Source organism: Scatophagus argus, chromosome 13, assembly GCF_020382885.2.
Source record: "Scatophagus argus isolate fScaArg1 chromosome 13, fScaArg1.pri, whole genome shotgun sequence".
Lineage (NCBI taxonomy): Eukaryota > Metazoa > Chordata > Actinopteri > Scatophagidae > Scatophagus > Scatophagus argus.
This window is the reverse complement of record NC_058505.1, coordinates 19,129,830-19,147,994: the sequence shown is the minus strand read 5'-3', so window position 1 is coordinate 19,147,994 and position 18,165 is coordinate 19,129,830. Positions and strand designations below refer to the sequence as shown.

At 41.9% G+C, this 18,165-nt stretch overlaps 1 protein-coding gene across 1 annotated transcript in view; it reads right to left on the bottom strand.

Moving 5' to 3' along the window:
• Positions 1-662: 662 nt before the first annotated feature.
• zswim5 (zinc finger, SWIM-type containing 5) overlaps positions 663-18,165 on the bottom strand; it is a 60,333-nt gene continuing 42,830 nt past the window's right edge. The window contains exons 2-16 of the mRNA XM_046407836.1: positions 17,366-17,553; positions 17,061-17,229; positions 15,696-15,844; positions 14,309-14,459; positions 13,421-13,597; positions 13,121-13,297; positions 12,685-12,831; positions 12,431-12,568; positions 9,617-9,768; positions 8,509-8,611; positions 8,084-8,219; positions 7,726-7,883; positions 7,446-7,609; positions 6,767-6,848; positions 663-5,804 (exon numbers count right to left, since the gene is read on the bottom strand). Of these exons, the coding sequence (XP_046263792.1) occupies positions 4,942-5,804; positions 6,767-6,848; positions 7,446-7,609; positions 7,726-7,883; positions 8,084-8,219; positions 8,509-8,611; positions 9,617-9,768; positions 12,431-12,568; positions 12,685-12,831; positions 13,121-13,297; positions 13,421-13,597; positions 14,309-14,459; positions 15,696-15,844; positions 17,061-17,229; positions 17,366-17,553 (2,954 nt within the window). The 3' untranslated portion in view covers positions 663-4,941. The remainder of the gene's footprint in view (positions 5,805-6,766; positions 6,849-7,445; positions 7,610-7,725; positions 7,884-8,083; positions 8,220-8,508; positions 8,612-9,616; positions 9,769-12,430; positions 12,569-12,684; positions 12,832-13,120; positions 13,298-13,420; positions 13,598-14,308; positions 14,460-15,695; positions 15,845-17,060; positions 17,230-17,365; positions 17,554-18,165) is intronic.

Sequence of the window (18,165 nt, the reverse complement as noted above, 5' to 3'; positions counted from 1 at the left end):
GGGGAACTACAGTTCAGTGTGCTGTACCGGCAAAGTGACAAGTTTTACAAACCAACTACAAGAAAAATACAGACACAATCAGAGCTACACATAATACAGCATCTACTCTTGACTCAGACTGAATTCCAGGTACTCAACACTCTTATAAACAAGGCTGGTGTCTTTGTGCTGGCTCTCTGTATAGACTTATCTAGTGTTCATGAATTAATCAGTGCTCATCATGTGCTCAAACATTAGCATTTTGAGTGCTTGACGTAGTAAAACGTGGCCTTCTTATGTATTCATTTTCCGCTATGGCCCTTCAGGGTCTCACAGATGAAGGTAAGCCGACTATAAAATGCATCTGATACCAACCTGTCGCTCAAATGAGACTGCAGAGGCAGAAGAAACGACTGTGCATTCCATTAGAATGAATTTAGATAACATGTGTTTGTATAAATTTGAAATTAAAAATTAAAGCAGTGTAAAAAGAAGAAACAGCATTTCCCTGTAGTTTAGTATTAGTGTAAAATTTTATTACTCAAGTACTCTGGTACTTGAGTAATAAGATTTCTTCCTTAGTAACTTTTCATCACTGCTTTGAAAACCCAGACCACACACAGTAAATGTCGTTTTCAAAGCAATGTTTCTTGGTTCAACAAACATAAATAAAGTCCTTCTAATGTGTTTCACACTTTATTCATAGAAAAGCACTGAGATTCCAACACAAATCAATATAAAATGGTAGTAGCATTACATAAATAGTATTAAATTTTCGCTTTATAGACAGTAGCTCAAGAAGTTGCACAAAAAAATTACAAATTAAAAAAAAAAACAAACAAGTGTTGATGATAAGCTATCATACTTCTGTGGCAACAAATACTGGAAATACCTTTTCATAATCAGTAGCACAAAGAGGCAACAAACACTTTCAATTTTCCCTTAAGTTAGAGAGAATTCAAAAACAAAACAAACTGGGAAACAGTAGGTGAACTAGATCTCTACCAGCATATAGTACTCTCCTACTAAAGAAAGAAGGGGGGGGGGGGGGGGGGGGTAACTAAACATCAGGAACCGGCTGATACAGTTAAAACAGACCGAGAAACAGAGATCAAGTTAGAGGGAGGAACTTCTTTGTTGTAATGCTACCAGTTAACGCATCACATAAAAGGCAGCTAGATGGAGCTTCCACGTTAAGCAAGTGGGAAAATAAAATCCCTCTTCCATCTATGACTTAGGAAAAAAATCCTTATCGTGCTAATGTAGCAGCCAAAAAATGAACTCAACCTCTTTCTTTTTTTTAAATTCCTCATTTAGCCGTTGCAGCAACAGCAGAAAGTCTAGTTTTTGTCAAAAGTTGACTTTGTGCAGATATGAGGCTGCTGCAGTGCACTGATGACTCTTGTGCTTGAGGGCAGGACAACAGAGGAGGTGGCTGCGCTGAAAGCTGGTCACTGACACATCGCTGCATTGCTTCAAATCAAAAATCCTCCCAGTGTGAGGGGGAGTGAGGCAATGAACTGAAGTTTACAAAAAGAAAAAAAAAAAACTATGGTAATGAGATAGAAGAGGTGAACTCAGCCAGCTACGTAGGCTGAGGGGAGTTTATAAAGCAATCAAAAAAGTTTCAACGAGGAATGAACACAAGGTCATCCACAGACTGTCTCTTTTGTTCACACAGTCGCCGTTTCAGACTCTCTGACATTTGTGTATTGTTCTGTCTCACTGCGGTGCCGCGCCACATGACCCGACACTTCTGAGAAGACACTAAAGGCTTGAGTCCTGATTAAATAAAACCAACAAAGAAGTAAAGCAAAAAATAAACTTTGTACATTGATCGGTCAGAAAGGCATTTCCCACCATTTTCATTTCTTTTTTTTTTTTTCTCCATTAAATGTTGCAGCGTATGCAGGCTGGCTACTGCGCATTGTCCAAATACAAGCATGCTGGGTCTCGTCTTTGCACCCCCGCCCCACCCTCCTCTCTTTAATAGTGGTTCAGTCCGCTGTGTCTCTTCCACACTTTTACGTTTTCTGGGGGCATCTTCAAGAGGCGTCAAGACCATCGAAGTGGTTCTGCATAGTCAGGTTTGTACTGTTTACAAATGAATGCCTTCCTCATTCTCCTCTACTCCGAATGACATGCTTCCTTTGGGAAAACAGTTTTTTTTTTCTTTGCAAATTTAAAAATTCAAATGAAAAATACAAATAATAATAGTTATTATAGCAAAAACAAACAGAAAGAAATGTACACAGGAGCACCTGAGAAATGCCTTGAAGTCTTTGCTCTGACAATAAAAGAAAAAAAAAAAAAAAAAAAAAAAGAATTTGTCAAATTCACCATCCAAAACAGTTCAAGTACACCCCTGGCAAAAAAAAAAAAATATATAAAGAGAAAAAAATAAACAAAAAACAAACACATAACATACTTATCATAAATAATTATAACTTTACAATTTTCTGAATTGACACTTTAATATTTACAATATCTTAAATGCTTAATGCTACTACTTTTTGTTTTGTTTCTTTAAGTGATGTCCCTGAGAACTGAGTTTAGCCTCTCTTTTCTTTCTTTTGCTCAGTTTTCCTTTTTTCCCCTCATTCTTCTATCTGTGTTTCTTCAGATCAAAAAGGCCCAGAGTTGTGACTGACTACCCGGGTAGTGGGTGAAGGTAGCTCTCATGGAATGTAAAAGCAGACGAGAAAATGTCCCTCCACTCAAAAACCCTTTTCTTTAATCGCCCTGCCATCGAAAGGATGACTCATTTGCTGTGTTGTACTTGCGTGTCTGCGATTCCTACTCAGTCATACAAAGTTCCCAAACAATCAATAAATAAATGCTGAAGCAGGCAGGAACGTACTGAAGAGGTATTTGTGCGAAGTGCTTGTACGATGACGTCTAGTCCGACCAGTAAAGATTCAAGCTCTTGCTGTACTGTACACGGCCATTAACAACACTTTGCCATTGGTTAAGAAAAAGATGCATGAACATCCCTCAAAGAAATGAATTACTTCCTGTGCCAAGGCATGTGGTCTCACATATGTACATGTACATATTATGTCATCAAGTCCTAAAATACACTGCATTTTTTGTTTGCTTGCACTGTGTATCTAACAATGAAAGAGAAGGCCACTTGTCTTCAAAGTCCAGAATGATCACAACCAGTAGCGTTCACAGTCACTTCAGTAACTATAGACCCTTTTCCATAACAAGACCGAGGAACTGGAGAAAAAAAAAACAATAAAAAAAAATAAAAAAGAATCAGGAACAACCGAATTAAATATGTTCATTTTTGGCCATAATAAGGACAATGACTCCAATTATTATGGTTTTTAAAGTTGCTAAAAGTTACCCTTTTTTTGTTGTTGTTTAGTTTATCCAGACACTAACTGAACCACTGTTAAATGATTATTTTGAAAATGTTCTTGGTAATGGAATAAGCTAAGAACACAGAAAAGTTACTATGGTTAACATGTTAGCAAGCAGTTGCTAAGTCATTCATCTGGCAGACATGGAGCACTATGTTGGCCTCTGCTGAGCCAAATTCTCTGCTATGTTCACCGCTACTGATTTTATGTATGTCTGCCAGGGCTTTAGGCTTATGAACTATGACCAAAAGAATCAAAACTGGGACCAGATTTCCGTTATTAAAGTGGGGTTAATGTTCTGGGTTCATGAAAGGCTTTTGGCAAACAAAGAAATAAAAGGTTCCCGAGTTCCAGAAAAAGTTCTTGAGATGGAAAAGGAACTTCAGCTACAGACAGAGTTAACAACCAACAGTCGCTGAAATCAACAAGGTCCCATTATGTTCCAGAGCTTCTTAACAGAACAAAAGAGGTTGAAATGAATTTTGCCAGGTGATAAAAATGAAGCACAGGCTTGACTTATATTGCTTATTGACTAAACCTTGATCTAGCGAGTGAAAGGTGACCGCTGCAGTCTTATAGATTTATATGATTCTGGACACAAAGCTGTACAGCAGTGCAGTGGTATCTCTGGAGATGGGCTTACTGTGACCACTCCATTCATCACAGTTGTGTATTGTCACTGTTAATAAGCTTATAGGAGGACATATGAGATATACTGTATATATATGTGCACGTGGAGCCTCAACTACTCTACCTTAGCTAGTACTGCCTGAATAATGTCACTGTCAGGCTTCTGGATTCGAAAACATGCACTCTGTGAAGCAACATGGTGTTTCCTCTAAAGGTATCGTTGAGGAAAAACACTGACCCGCAGATGTAGAGGGTAGGAGCTAGTCTAGGATGGCTTTAGTTAAGTTCATAAACCCGTTGGTACTGACTTCTTCTACAGAGAGACCACATATGTAGTTCTGTATTCTGTCCTCTCTACACTAAGATGCCCTGAATGAAATAAGAGGCCATTTCTGATAGAGAAGTTAAAGCTGACAAATAATACAGTCAAGGTGTGACAGTAACACTATGTGTGTTTTTGACCTCAGAGGGGTTTTTTTTTTTTTCCTCCTTTCGGAATGACATGTTCCTTCCACTTTGAAAACCACTTCCCGTCTTCTTGTTAACTCCAGCTGAACGTGTCTTCTGGCTCAAAGTAAGTACCCCATCCAACAAAAGCTTTTGGTTTTTAAATCGTCATGTGCCACAGAAAAACAAAAGTTCCTTTTTTTTCCCATCACAATCTTTTGACTTGTTCACACTTGATTAAACATCAATTGGAGGAGAAAAATGCTTTGCCTTTGCTGCTGTTTCTTTGACATTCCAAGCCATCTCCCCATTTGCAGTTTCAATGAAGTAGAGCAATGCACTGCGAACACTTCTTGGTTCACATTTAAGAAACAAAACAATAAATCAGGACAGAAACTTAAGACTTAATGGCTCAACATAAGAAGTAAAAATACAAGGAATCCAAAAAACCTTAAATAGAAACAAATAAGTTTTAACTACTTCCCAAGAAGAGGGTCCCTGTGAAGGAGGGGTAAGGTCAGCCGAAACGCTCCCTGACCAACATCATCAGTTTCTTTTTGCCCTTGTAGATCTGTTTCAGGTTGTCTATGAACTGGGCAAACTGAATGTGGCCGTCCTGTGCCAGCAGGAAAGTCTCCCGGGCTTTGCTCAGGAACTCTATGAACTCTCCATAGTGCCGCGGACTGATGTGCGTCAGTCGAGAGTGCGTGGTGTTGATGTATGCCGAGATCGTGGCGTCTAGGAGCTGCCGCAGCGGTGCCTTGTCTGTTGACATCAGCTTCCCAGAGTTCCTTCTCCCCGGAATGCCGGCGAGACCTGGCGCTGTCATTGTGCACCGCCGCAGGATGTCAGACAGCACCGTGGCACAGTGCACGCTCTTCACCACCAGGGGGATAATGGCTGCAAGCTCATTTTTACCCAGAGAGTGGCTGAGCGCGCAGGCCCAGAGCACGTCATTAATAGCTGGGTGCGTGTCCTGGTTGTAAGCCAGGTTAAGGTGGGTCATAGCAAGGGAGGCCAACTTGAAAGACCGCAGAGGGTATCCTCTGTGCTCCATGTACCTTGCAATGGTAAACAGCTGGGAGTAGGTCATACCCGTGGAGGCTGCGTCGATCACTATCTGGTAGGCTGTCTCGAAGGCGATGTGGTCCTTTTCGCAGAGCGTTAGAGCTGAAAGAGCGCAGTTCTGGGGATCCTTCATGGCGCACTGCAGGGCCAGGGTCCTGGCACAGCTGGCCAGCTCCTCACGCTGAGGGTAGTCAAGGCTGAGACGCAAGATTGTGTTGTGGGACATGACGGTGGCCGCAACGATGCTGGTGGCCTCAGTTGGTGTGAAGAGGGTGTACCAGCTCTGTAAGATGCTCACCAATGCCCGCATACCTGAGGAGAAGAGAGAAAGACCAGATTTAATACTGCGGACAGAATGTGGATCACATGATACTGGTACAATTCCACATTTATGAGGACGGTAAATTCTTCTTCTTATTCTGCAAGTTAGGAGACATTATCTGACATGGAAGGAGAGAAGAAGATAGCTATGGCCATACTGTGCTTTATTCTGAAACCTTTACTTGGACAGACTTGTTTCAGAATGATCTATGCGATATCAGGTTTACACTGCTACACTGCTCGATGCTGGTTTTGTGCCTTGAAGCTTGTTTCCTTTTGAGGTAATTTTAGTTTTCAATGACTCTTAGGGGATTGTGAGGCTGTTACATAAATTTTGCTTCTGACTTATGTGAAACTTTTTTTTATTTTGCAATGTGTTTATCGCACATTCTCATATCGCAATGACAAGGAAAATATGAATTAGTCAGCACTACTACAAACAGTAGCCACATGTTTAGCAATGTGACAAGTATGCTTTAACTACTGAAGCGCTTTTGGTGCCAGCCAATTACAGATGACAAAATGTAAATTAAGGAATAAACATGACTAAATGAGTGGAGAAAGATCATGAACACAGATGCTTCATACAGGACGTGAGGGGTCAATGAATGGGAGGATGAGGAGCAACATGTTACATGGCGCTCTGCACCACCATCGTCAAAATATCAAATGAAGGATTATTTTGGGGGCAAGCTGCTTCGGAGGCTTGTGGTGGTCCAGGGATGCTTTTTTTGGTTTTTCATTTGATTTGTCACCGCTCTTTATCTCAGTCAGCCTTCAAGCAGAATTAAAATGGAATTGAAATGAAATGAATGAATGAATTAAAATGGAATTATTACTGTGGAATTAAAATGCATCACGGTAGTCCAAAGAGAAGATTTTAAGATGCTATGGAGGAGATAATTAAACCCTGAATCCTGTTTTACTGGTGAGTGTGAAAAGGCATCACATACCGACTTCAGTGGCACAGGTTACCAGCCAGCGAACCATCTCCCTCCTTCTCCAATTCAGTGTGGACAGAGTCATCCTCATCACCTGCAAAACACACATCTTATCTCATCCTGCCACTTTGTACAATTGAAATAAAAACATTTTACAATCTATAATGTCAGACGTAATATTGACAGAAACACTATGTGAACTTGAAATGTGAGCTTCTCACAAAGAGAGAGTCAACACCACATGTCTCCAGTGATGACAGATGAATCCAAAATGTGTTCATGATCACACAGATGACTAATTGAGACCCTTGCATTCTTGGGCACTCGTCTGGCAGTTTTGCTGACAGGAATTTGGCCGATACTCTAAATAGCAGGAGAAAGCCACAGTGACTGCAGCCTTGATCATCTGAAGAGTTTTTCTGTATTTACTGTGGATCTCAAAACCTTTAATTATGTGGTTTCGTCTCATCAACAACAGTAAGACGCTGTGTGATGTTTTCTCTGTTAATTTGTAGTGAGGCTGTGGAGGCCTGCAGAAATTACAAGTTCGAGGAAAGTGTTGCATGTTTTGACTGGTGACCAGTGCTCTGGGTTTTCTGTGGTGAAATGCTTGATGGAAATGACTGACTTGCCCTCATACTCTGCTCGCGCTCTCTCTCTCTCTTTCTCACACACACACACACACACACACCTGCAGTCCTAGCTCCAGTGCCACGTTGAGCAGAGTTATATCAGGCGGGCTGTCTGCTGGTGTGGCTATCTTAAAGGCGTCCTGAGCCAGTTTGAAGATTAAGGAAGAGGAGTGGATGTTTTTCTGGATGGCTTCTAGCACCGTCCGCAACCTCAACATGTCACCTGTAAGCAGGGGGGAAAAAAAACTTCATTAACAAGAGTTAAAAGAAACATCTGAAGGGAACTTTCTCGCCTGTGAGCACAGCTTTCTTTGGGCATGCTGATGTGTTAACCCATACCTTTAGCAGCAGTAAGCATAGTGGAGGCCAGCTCACACTGCTGAGACTCCAGGTGTCCAAGTGTGAACCAGCGCGGGTATCTGCTTGGAACTATGGAGATACCATGATGAGGGTGTCCCACGTCCCCGGAGCCTGCTGAGGACTCTAGCACTGGCAGCCTGACAAAAACACATAACATTAGCTTTGCTCCGTATTTTTCTGTAGCTGCCCATATCTTTAGACAGATGCTGCCAGTCATTTAGATTATGGTATCATATGTTTCCACTTTGCAGTTGTTTAAAAATGACATACAGTGTGCATTATTGTTTCAATATGCGACACATGGCTGTTTAATACTGAACTGAGCTGTGAAACTGACCTCATGGCGCGGAGTGCCACCTTATATGCCAGGTCAGCGTCATGTGGCAGCAGGGCAGAGAAGAGGTACTTGGCAAAGGTGTGCATGGGAACGCTCTCCCTGTGGATGACCTCACCGAGACCGCTGAAAGGACCAGCTGGACCAAGAGAGAACATAATGTTTCCTTTAAACCATACGAAAGCCAGGAGGACCATCATGAGCACACAGGCTTATTTACACAGTCTGAATGAAGTACTGACTTGGGTAAATGAACATCACGGTTCAAGCTAGGATAACAATAATCAGCACTAATAAAAACACGACCGATACGAGTTACACGAGAGATAAGACAACTGAAATCAGTCTCATTATCAGCCTCACCAAATTCAAGTTGAGAATCCTAGAGAAAATGAAAGGGAAAAGAGCGTCCTGAGAAGCTGTCATACCTTCTAGCAGCTGCACGGCCTGTTTCCGAAGAGTCTGAACCAGGAGATCATCCAGCTCCAGCTCTTGAAGTTTAGCAACAATCTGTTCCTCGTTACGACACACCTGGAATATATTCACATCGTACATTTTATTCACTGTGGTTAAACAATAAATCTTCTGTTTGGCCTCAATGAAAAAAGGGGAGAGAGTGCTAAAAACGGGAGTTTAAATGCACTTAGACTATTCTTACAGTCAGAGAACAGTCTAACTGTAGATCATGTTAGAGATCAAAAACACACACGCAATATATTGAGATCAATGATTTACAACTACTTGTAAAGAGACAACAACTCAGCACTTTAATTACCTTTTCAAGAAGGGATTTTGAGCTTGAGGTATTAAAAATGCCAGCAGGGTGCTTTAATACCTCACACCCTTGCATTGTATGTGCCCATGGTTACAGTACACAAAACTGAGACTGGTTTTATTTTAGAAGTAAGAAGTCCTTTTTTGAAATTTACTGGTTCTAAATATAATCTTTGCTTAAACCTGAAACACGTTTTAAAACCTCTTCATATCATAACATCTTTTTATATTGCCTTGTGTTTCTATCATATTTTTCTTTAATGCCATCATATCTTTTGTAAAATTAGTTAAATAGCATTGTTGTTGAAAGGTGCTACACAAATAAACTTGCCCTGTATAAAACATTATTATTTTTGCTGATTCCCATGACATTAGCACAGGCCTATGGCAGCCATGTTAAGCACTAAAGCAGACTACTGCTCACAAAAAAGAACGCTTCCTTGGATTTATTCTAATTCAAAGTGAAGCTAAGTACGACGACTTTCTGCTTGTTTGTCGAGAAACAAAATGTTGTGACCTTTTCTCTCTTTTTGCACGGCAATTACTTCACACAGACGTTTAATTATAGTGATTTTGTATCATGGCGACTTTGTCCCCACCAGGCAAATTCACACTGCCTCTTTTAATATGCAACAAACCACAAATGCAGTTTAGTTTCCCACCGCTAGCATCCTAGAATTACTGTAATCTCTATGAAGGGGTAAAAATCAGTTTATCATTATTACTTCAAATGCGTCAGTGTGTATGTGAAGACTACCACACCTTATCCTGAGCATAGAGGCCTTCTGGCATTATCCTCTGCTGGCCCATACCCATCAGAGCCACCTCTAAGGCCAAAGTCAGGTAAGACTCCCCTCCATCTGGACTGCCCCACACTGGTACATGGTGGTAGACTGGAGGCCTGGGGTCACCTTCTGAAGTGAAAAAAAGGAAATTACTTAGTGTTTTGCGCTCAAATGAATTCAGCCTCAATCACTTAATTCATTAACTTAATCTCCATTGGTTCTGTATGAAGAGAGGCAAATGCAGCCGAAACAAAGAGACTGCAACATAAGGAGTCTTTTTTTCTGTGACTGAATAATAATATGAAAAGAGAGAAAAAGATATTAATGACTTTAATAAGCTGAGATGATATTTGTTTTTGTGGGTCTATCAGTTACCAGTCATTGCATGTTGGGCTGAGCCTACCAAACTCAGTGGCCTTACTACTCTTGCATTTGTTAAGGCAATGAAAGTAATTTGGCTTGGTATTATCAATTCAGTTTATTTGTTGCAATTTCATTACTGGAACAATACTTAATAATATAAGTTATATATAAAATAAGTAAAAGATTTAAATTCCTTGAGTAAATTGAACTTGGTAAATTTGGTATGATCTGTATATATATCACTAAATTTGTGTGGAATATTATGTAAATATGCCATTCATAGCAGACTGTGATCACTAATCTAAGATGGCTGCTAACCCTACGCCAAATGCTCGGCAGCGATAATTGAGAACAGATGCTATGAGAGTCTCAGCTGTTGATTGGTGCCCATTTGTTCTCTTTTGCTCCCCCATCCCATCATTCTGCTTAAATCCTCTCTGAGCAATAGATCTCCTCAATCCTGTTTATTTCATGTAATATGTTGAACTGTGTGTGTGTGGGTGGGTGAAGAAATCTAGGGAAAAGTGGAAACTGATTCACAGACTTAACCCCAGAGTTAACTCTTTTTTTTTAATCCATAGGGCTGTTGAGTGATTGGCTGATTTGAAAAGATCAGAGAAAAGGCTGCATTTTGGTTGGCTGATACTTCTAGTCTAGATCCACCCCCTTTTAACAGATGTTCCCAGCTGTCTTCCAGAGGGAAATAAAGCATAGTGACCAGGCTACATACACACATGCACACACACGCACACACAAAATAGTCATACTACACTACTCAAATTCCCAAAACAATATCAGACAATCATTCACTCTATTGCCAACACACACACACACACACACACACAAACGAGTGTGCCAATAGTCAGCATTGTTTGAACTGACAATAGTTCCCTGTAGCTTGGTGACAATGAGAAAACCCAACCCCTATTCTGCTCTGATGCAATGGCCACTAGTGAAAAAAAAGGCCCCAAGCAGAGTGAGAAATGCAAATGGTGATGGAGTCTAGAGATACAGCGCGCGCACACACGCACACACACACAAAAGGAGTGTGGTCTAAATGAACAAGGTGTTCCGACCCGATCCATTTGTGCGCTGCTGGTTTATGGTTGTGTGCAGCACCATCGCTGATATTAGAACATGAAGTCTGCTGCCTGATGAGTCACTGCGGTGTGTCCAATCACCTCCGATCAGGATTTCACTGCATCAGCTGGTTAAGTGTGCCAGGACTAATGTACTGTGTGAGAAAACTAGGGTGAGGTTCATGAATGAGTATGAATTTTGATAACGTCCATGTGGTTTAGTGGACAGCGGGTTAGTTTAGGGCATCAACAGCAGTTCCACAGACTGAACAGTCACAACAGACACGCAGAGGGAGAATGATTTTGATCTAAACGTACACATTAGTGTCACTGTGTTTTCTTTCCAGTATCGCTTAAATGTTTTGTATTTTGTATACAATTGTTGAATGTGAGAAACACCTATCATTCAAATGCCTTGTTTTTTTTTTGACCAACAGCCCAAAATCCAAACAATAGAAAACAGAAAAAAGCAGCAAATCCTCACATTTGAGCAGCTTGAACCAGAAAATGTTTTACATTTTTGGCTTATGACCAAATGGCTGCAGAACTATTGACATTCCCATGAGTCTTGGCTGTACTTTTGTATTTAGTGCTAATTAGCAAATGTTAGCGTTTAAATATGCCATTCATACATGTTAAACAATATACCTGCTATGCATAAAAATATCAGTGTCGTTATTGTGAGCATGTTAGCACAACATTAGCATTTAGCTCAAAGCAAGTACATGGCTGCCAGCAAGATTAAAGGCTCTTAGTCACTTGTCAGTCTGCAAGACTGACTTTAACAACTGAAATGTTCCTCTGGCTCTTATTCCTGTCTCTGTAACAAAAAAAAGAAAAAAAAAAAAAAAAAGAATATTGCTCGGCTGCTGCAGCTCTGACCAGAACTCTTAACTAATGGTTGCTAATAGCGTAGGTGACATGCTCAGTGAAGCTTATTCTCAGCTTTGTTCACCATGTCACCGTGGTTGAGACCAGATCATTATGTTTAAAAAAGAAATGTAAAAATTATGAAAGGTACAGTGTACATTATAAAGACTCACAAGCTTTCTACGGAACAAAGTGAACTGGAAATTATTTTAGCAGAATCACTGAGCAGAGAGTCTGCAAGTAAAAGACACTTGAGTGGTAAACGGTGACAAGAGTAGTTATGGGAACTGCACTCAAGTTTGTGAGAGTCAATAACCAGGCATGCCAGAATTTTTGTCTGTCGATAACGCAAACTTTCATAACAGCTATTTAATATTTACTGTTTTTGTCAAACTTTGGCACAAAGTTGTGATAATTTCTCATTCTCTCTTCTCATCACTTTCAAAAAGGAAAAACAAAACTGTAGCTGTTTTACATACCTCCAGTGTCCATGGTGCTGTCGTCATCCACACGGCACGTTTCGGTGAGTGTGGTGAACAGACAGCCAATTGGGTCTAAGGGGTGGCCCACCCAGCCTTCCAGGTTGGTGGTGGAAGTCACGCCCCTCTGGAGAAGATCTGAGGGAGGAAGAGAGCAGGAAATGAAATGAAAACGAGGACAGATGTTAAAATGATTGGTCTAGAACAACAGCTCTCTCTCTCTCTCTCTCTGTGTGGGTGTGTGTGTGTGAGACCTTTCTTTTGGTGTTTGTAGATGTCCATCTGTCTCTGCTGTTGGAGGCGGAGTGTGTTGATGATGGCAACGGCCAATCGCAGGGCTTCCCTGGAGTAACCGTGAGAGCGCAGGGCATCGACGCGAGCGCATGCCGTTGGAACATGGTCTATGTGGTCGACAGAGAGAGAAGGTGGAGTCAGGACAGTTTCTCTCTCTTTCTCTCTCTCTCTCTGTGTCTCTCTCTCTCTCTCTCTCTCTTTCACACACACACACACACACACACACACACACACACACACACACACTGCAGTCTCAGCAGAACGCCAGTGTATGTCTGATAGCTGGCTTAAGTTGCAGAATCTGAAAGATCTTAGCTGGAAGCTGCTTACTGCAGATACTGGCCTCAATATCAGCAGAATTACTGTTTGTGTGTGTGAGGGTGTGTGTGTGTTCACCTAGCCAGAGCGGCAGGCCCTGCGGGTTAAACAGCAGGCTCTCCCCCTCTCTCTGGTAGGATGGAGACATGTAGTGGTCACTGCTGATGATCCTCTGGAGGTGGCTGTCCTGCCAGTGGAGGTCGCAGGCCTCGACTGCCCGGCTGAACACCGTCCTCCTTGGCCGGGACAGAGAGTCTGAGGAACACACAAACACACACACACACATACAGTCAGAAATAGCATCACCTTGTTCCCGTCCTACCTGTCTGGGAGTCACAAGTTCAGATGTGTGTGTGTTGTGTGTGTGTTTGGACTGACCCTGGGCCAGGTTGCTCTGTGGCAGAGCGTTGGTGATGTTTGGAAGCTCGCTGCCGTAGTTGCCGTCCTCCAGTGGGCAGATATCCATGTCACCCCATTTCTTCAGTTGCTTCAGCCAGCTGCTCTTCTCCTCGCTCTTACAGTGGGGGTTTAATACCACGCATACCCACAGCGCACCTGGGAAAAGAATGGCGGTCAGACGTTGCGGTTTGTTAAAGAGAATTTGAGCTGCACAGTGTCTGGCTGACAGTGAAGATTTATTCTTGGTAACATTGCTTCATTACATGACTTGAAGACATTTTTGCAGTGAGTAACAGTTTCAGATTTAGATAAAAATCAAGAAAAAATACAATTTATGCACATGAATACTCAAACATTATGTCATACAGAAAACCCATACAATAAACCTACTGCCTACCTGTAGAAAAACAGTAGCTGGCAACCTCCCCTTTCAAATCAGTTAACAGTCAGTCTGCTGTCTACATATGCAAAGCGATCAGGCAGCAAACCCTGACTGTCTGGCTGTTATTTCTGTCCGCGTCTGTGTCATGATCTCCCTCACTCACCCAGGAAGTGTTCTCATTGACCCTCTAAATGCTGAGATTGATTGCAGAGAAGCTGAGCAGCCGTATTGATCGGCAGCCTTTATCGTTCACTCTGTATAAGGAGTGAGAGGAGAGGCGGGAGGGAGGGAAGCTACTGACTGGATGAATGTTTACCCAACAAGGTGACTGCCGATTTCTCTTGAGTTACTAGACTGGACACTGGACACAGCCTGGCTGTCTGGCCTGCAGTGAATGACTGACCAACCTGAAAAATTCCTAAACACGAAAGTCATTTTAATACTTTGGTTCTCATTTCGTCTGACATTTCTCTGACTGTTCTTACCGAGCTCGTCCCACAGTTGCCGACACTTGTCTGTCATGCCTGTGCCCTGCTGTCTCCATAGCGACAGGCGGGGATCTGCCATGAACTGCTCTGTGATGAGTGTCAGCATTCTTGCGCCGTTGGAGTCTCGCATTCGTAGCATCTCCCTCACCTGGAAAGACCCAGTGAGCACAGGTTCAGTTACTGTATGTATGTAATCCACTCTGATCTCCTTCCATCTGGTATTGGTTTAAACCATTAGTCATCAGAATATGAGGGAAAAAAAACATGAAAATGTGGCTGTTGACGTCTGGGGTCAAACATACACACAGGTCTGTTTCTACCGGTTTCTATTGTTAATGCTAATCTAACCACCTCCTGGCCCTAGCATCATACTGAACAAAAAGATATGAGAGTTAGATCTTCTGAGCTGGCAGCAAGCAGCTATACCTTAAATACTTGTGGATAATAGAAATGTGCATTTAAATTCCACACACAAATCTGCTTTGAAATCAGAATGAATGGAAATGACAGAACTCTGATCTCTGGGCAACACACATCACCTACTAAAGTTAAGGTTGGAATGTTACATTTAAGATGTTAATGATAAAGACCTTGATGCCATTTACAGCTGCATAAAAGAAATGGTTTGGCACTGAAATCGAGAGCTCAGACTTATCAGAATATAGGTCTGCTTTGAGTGGCCTTGTTCCACTCTGATAGAGTGCATCTATAAATCCCCTACTCTGACTCTTCACAAAGCTATATATCTAACCACGTTAATGACCTGTTAATGCCTTGAGTTTGAAAGATGCATTTAAAGAAATCTTATGTTGTCTCTTGACCTGTGGGCACCCTGTTCTTTTGTGCAATTTTCCTGTTGGAAAACCAGACTAACCCTGGAGGCAAGAAGTTGGGTGTTTGAGTTTGTGTGATTTCATATATTCTTTGATAGTACAGAAGAAGCAGTGGGTTTAGTATGAAGAGGAAAGAAATTCTGAAAAAAATATATATTGGTAGAAAATTGTTACAAATCAGTATTTCTGTATTTCTACCATTGCAAGTGGAATCTCTCACATTTTACCCATGAAAATTTGTTCAAGTTTTAATACTTTCTTTTTGGTTTTTTTAACAGAAAGCCCACATGGGGGTGTGGGGCTGGAATTCATCTGGTAAGGGTCAAACACACTATTAAGTTGCATTATGGGAAATTTGTAAATTTGACCCATGTTAGAGAAGTGCAACACTAAGTCACTGTCCAGTCGTGCTGCCCCCCTCCTCCCAAAAAAAAGCTATGTTTAAATATGGAAGTTGGAGTGGACAGCACAACACATTTCTAGTAACAACTCAAGTTCGCAACTTCAGCTGCAATATCCCATCCTATCCAGGAAGTGGTGTTTGTGGATACCTTGGCAAACATGGAATTGAGTTGCTTCCCAGAGCCATAGTATCCTCCCTGTGACAGAAACTGTTTGACCTGCTCCCTCACTTGATCCTCATCTAGATGCCAGCAGTTGTCATCATCAATACTGGCGCCTGCAGTCGGGTCTGGAGCACCTGAGAACACACACACACACACACACACACACACACATATTAAATAACAGACACACACAAAATGCAAAGACAGAAACGTGTGCAGACAGCAAATACGCTTGAAAAACTGACCAAAACAAAACCTAAAAGGATCATTTCAATATCACATTAATATCAAAGCTGGTTGAGAAATTCTGAATGAATTGTTACTCTGGTGCACTCACATGTACTGTTTTGCATGGAACTTACAGTGCACCTATGTGATGCTTAAGAAAATTCAATAATCGTGTGCTAAGGGAAAGTAAGCCCAAATTTATTTTTCTTCTGTTCAGTGCTGTGTGTGTGTGTATATGAGGAATACTATAGGGAAATGTAGATATGCTCAGATGGGCGGGGGGGGGGGGGCTGCTTTGATCTAGCAGGAAGCGAGATGTGTTTCCAACTGGCTGGGAGTACGCAACAGCAAACAGCAACATTCCTTCATCAAAGAAGGCATCGCTCCTGGATCGACTGAACTTCAACCCCCATGATCCCCCTTGTCAAACACAGACAGGAAACACAGCGCGGGGCTTCCTGGACAGGAGAGCTGGAGAATGTCAACAATAAGCCGAGAGGATGAAAACACACAGAAACAGAAGAGTTCTGTCGGGAAAGAGGATGTGTCTAGTTTGTCGTTTCTCTGTTGCCGCTCTGTGGTGGCTCTCCTCTTCTTTTTCATCTCAGTACTTTCTCCGGTGCTTTTATCTTTCCTCTCCTTCCTGCCTCCTCTACCCCTTTTCCCCAAGTGCCATTTCTCCTGTCTCTTCCTCTCAGTGTCCTTTTCCTTTCTACACATCTCACCTAACTTCTCCCGCGTCCATTTCAGTATTCTCTTTTTTTTGCCCAGGACAGAGGTAGTCATTTAAGAGAAGGAACTAAGAAATCAAAAGAGCCATTTGAAGCCTGCCTTGTTGCTTTGCTGGAGTAATCGGGGCTCTGACGTATGACAGCTTGTAGGCTAGCATGCAGCATCTTTTAAGTCTGAAAGCTTTTAAGTCTGGCCTGTTGCTGTGAAGATATCACTGCAGAGGGACGGGCATCAACTGAGGCGACTTTTCAACAATAGTTTCCCCGTTGACTGCCACACATTTATGACAGAAAAAACAGGCTCTAGATGGATGCGGTGGATAAGTCAGACGTGAAAATCAATCAGCTGAACTTAGAATCTAAAAGTTTGCCGCAAAAGTTGTCCCCTCACCATGGACCTGGTTGATCTCAGAGTTGGAGGAGAGGATCTCGTCGGCCAGTTTCTGAGCGGTGGGCAGCACCTCAGTGTGGTGGGCTGTGATCAGATACTGGACGAGCTTCTGCAGCTGATCTCTGTTCATCTGGAACAGCGTCTCCGAGATGGGCAACCGCAGCTTCACCTGCATTAGACACACACAGAAATGTTGGTGTATGGCTTTAAGACATGTTATCTAAATCAAGTGTATTGATTTTATGTATGGTAATTTGTGAGACTTTTCATAGATATAAATATATTTTTCATTTCGTGGCTTTTACCTGTTCAGGCTTGCGAATTCGGTAAAGAGAGAGTGCCACCACGTGGGCGCAATAGAAAATATCTCTGTTCCCACAGCCACAGGTGACGGAGGTGATCTTGCATCGGTCGAAGCTGATGGCCACCTTGTGGGTGACCTCTGGCTCTGATGATGTGGCGGGTTCAGTTACTGTGCCACTGAGGTGAAACCCTGCAAAGAAACCAAAAACAAAGGGTTGAGGAGTGAGCTTCATCATTTACTGTGATGACCAAAAAAAAAAAACACAAAACATTTACATAAAGAGTCGCAATGCACGTTTAACCATCCCGACTGACATTTTAATGCCTGTGACACATAACTGCCAAATTCAATTTTAAAACTACATTTGAAAAAGCTCAAATAGAGATTCTATAATCCACACGTGTAAATCATTTTCCTGGCTTAACACTTTCATGGGCAATAATGATGGCAAAAATAAAAATCACTAATGTTGTGTTTATTAAAGTCCTTGTTTTCACTTCAACCTGGATCTTGTCAGTGAATCAACATTGAAAGAAACATCAGAGAATATTGTTAAATCTGTGGTAATCTGAGCCTCTACAAACCTACAGGGTGAACCTCCAGAACAAAACACACACATCTTAATGAGACTTCTCCAACAAGGCACTGTGCCATCTGATACTCTCTCCGCCTCTATCTCTATTTATGTGCCTATGCATTAATGTGTGTGTGTGTGTGTGTGTGTGTGTGCGCAGTTAGAAGGGGGGTTGCTAGGGTGTGATCGTTTCCTGTCCATGCACGCGCACACATACACACACACAC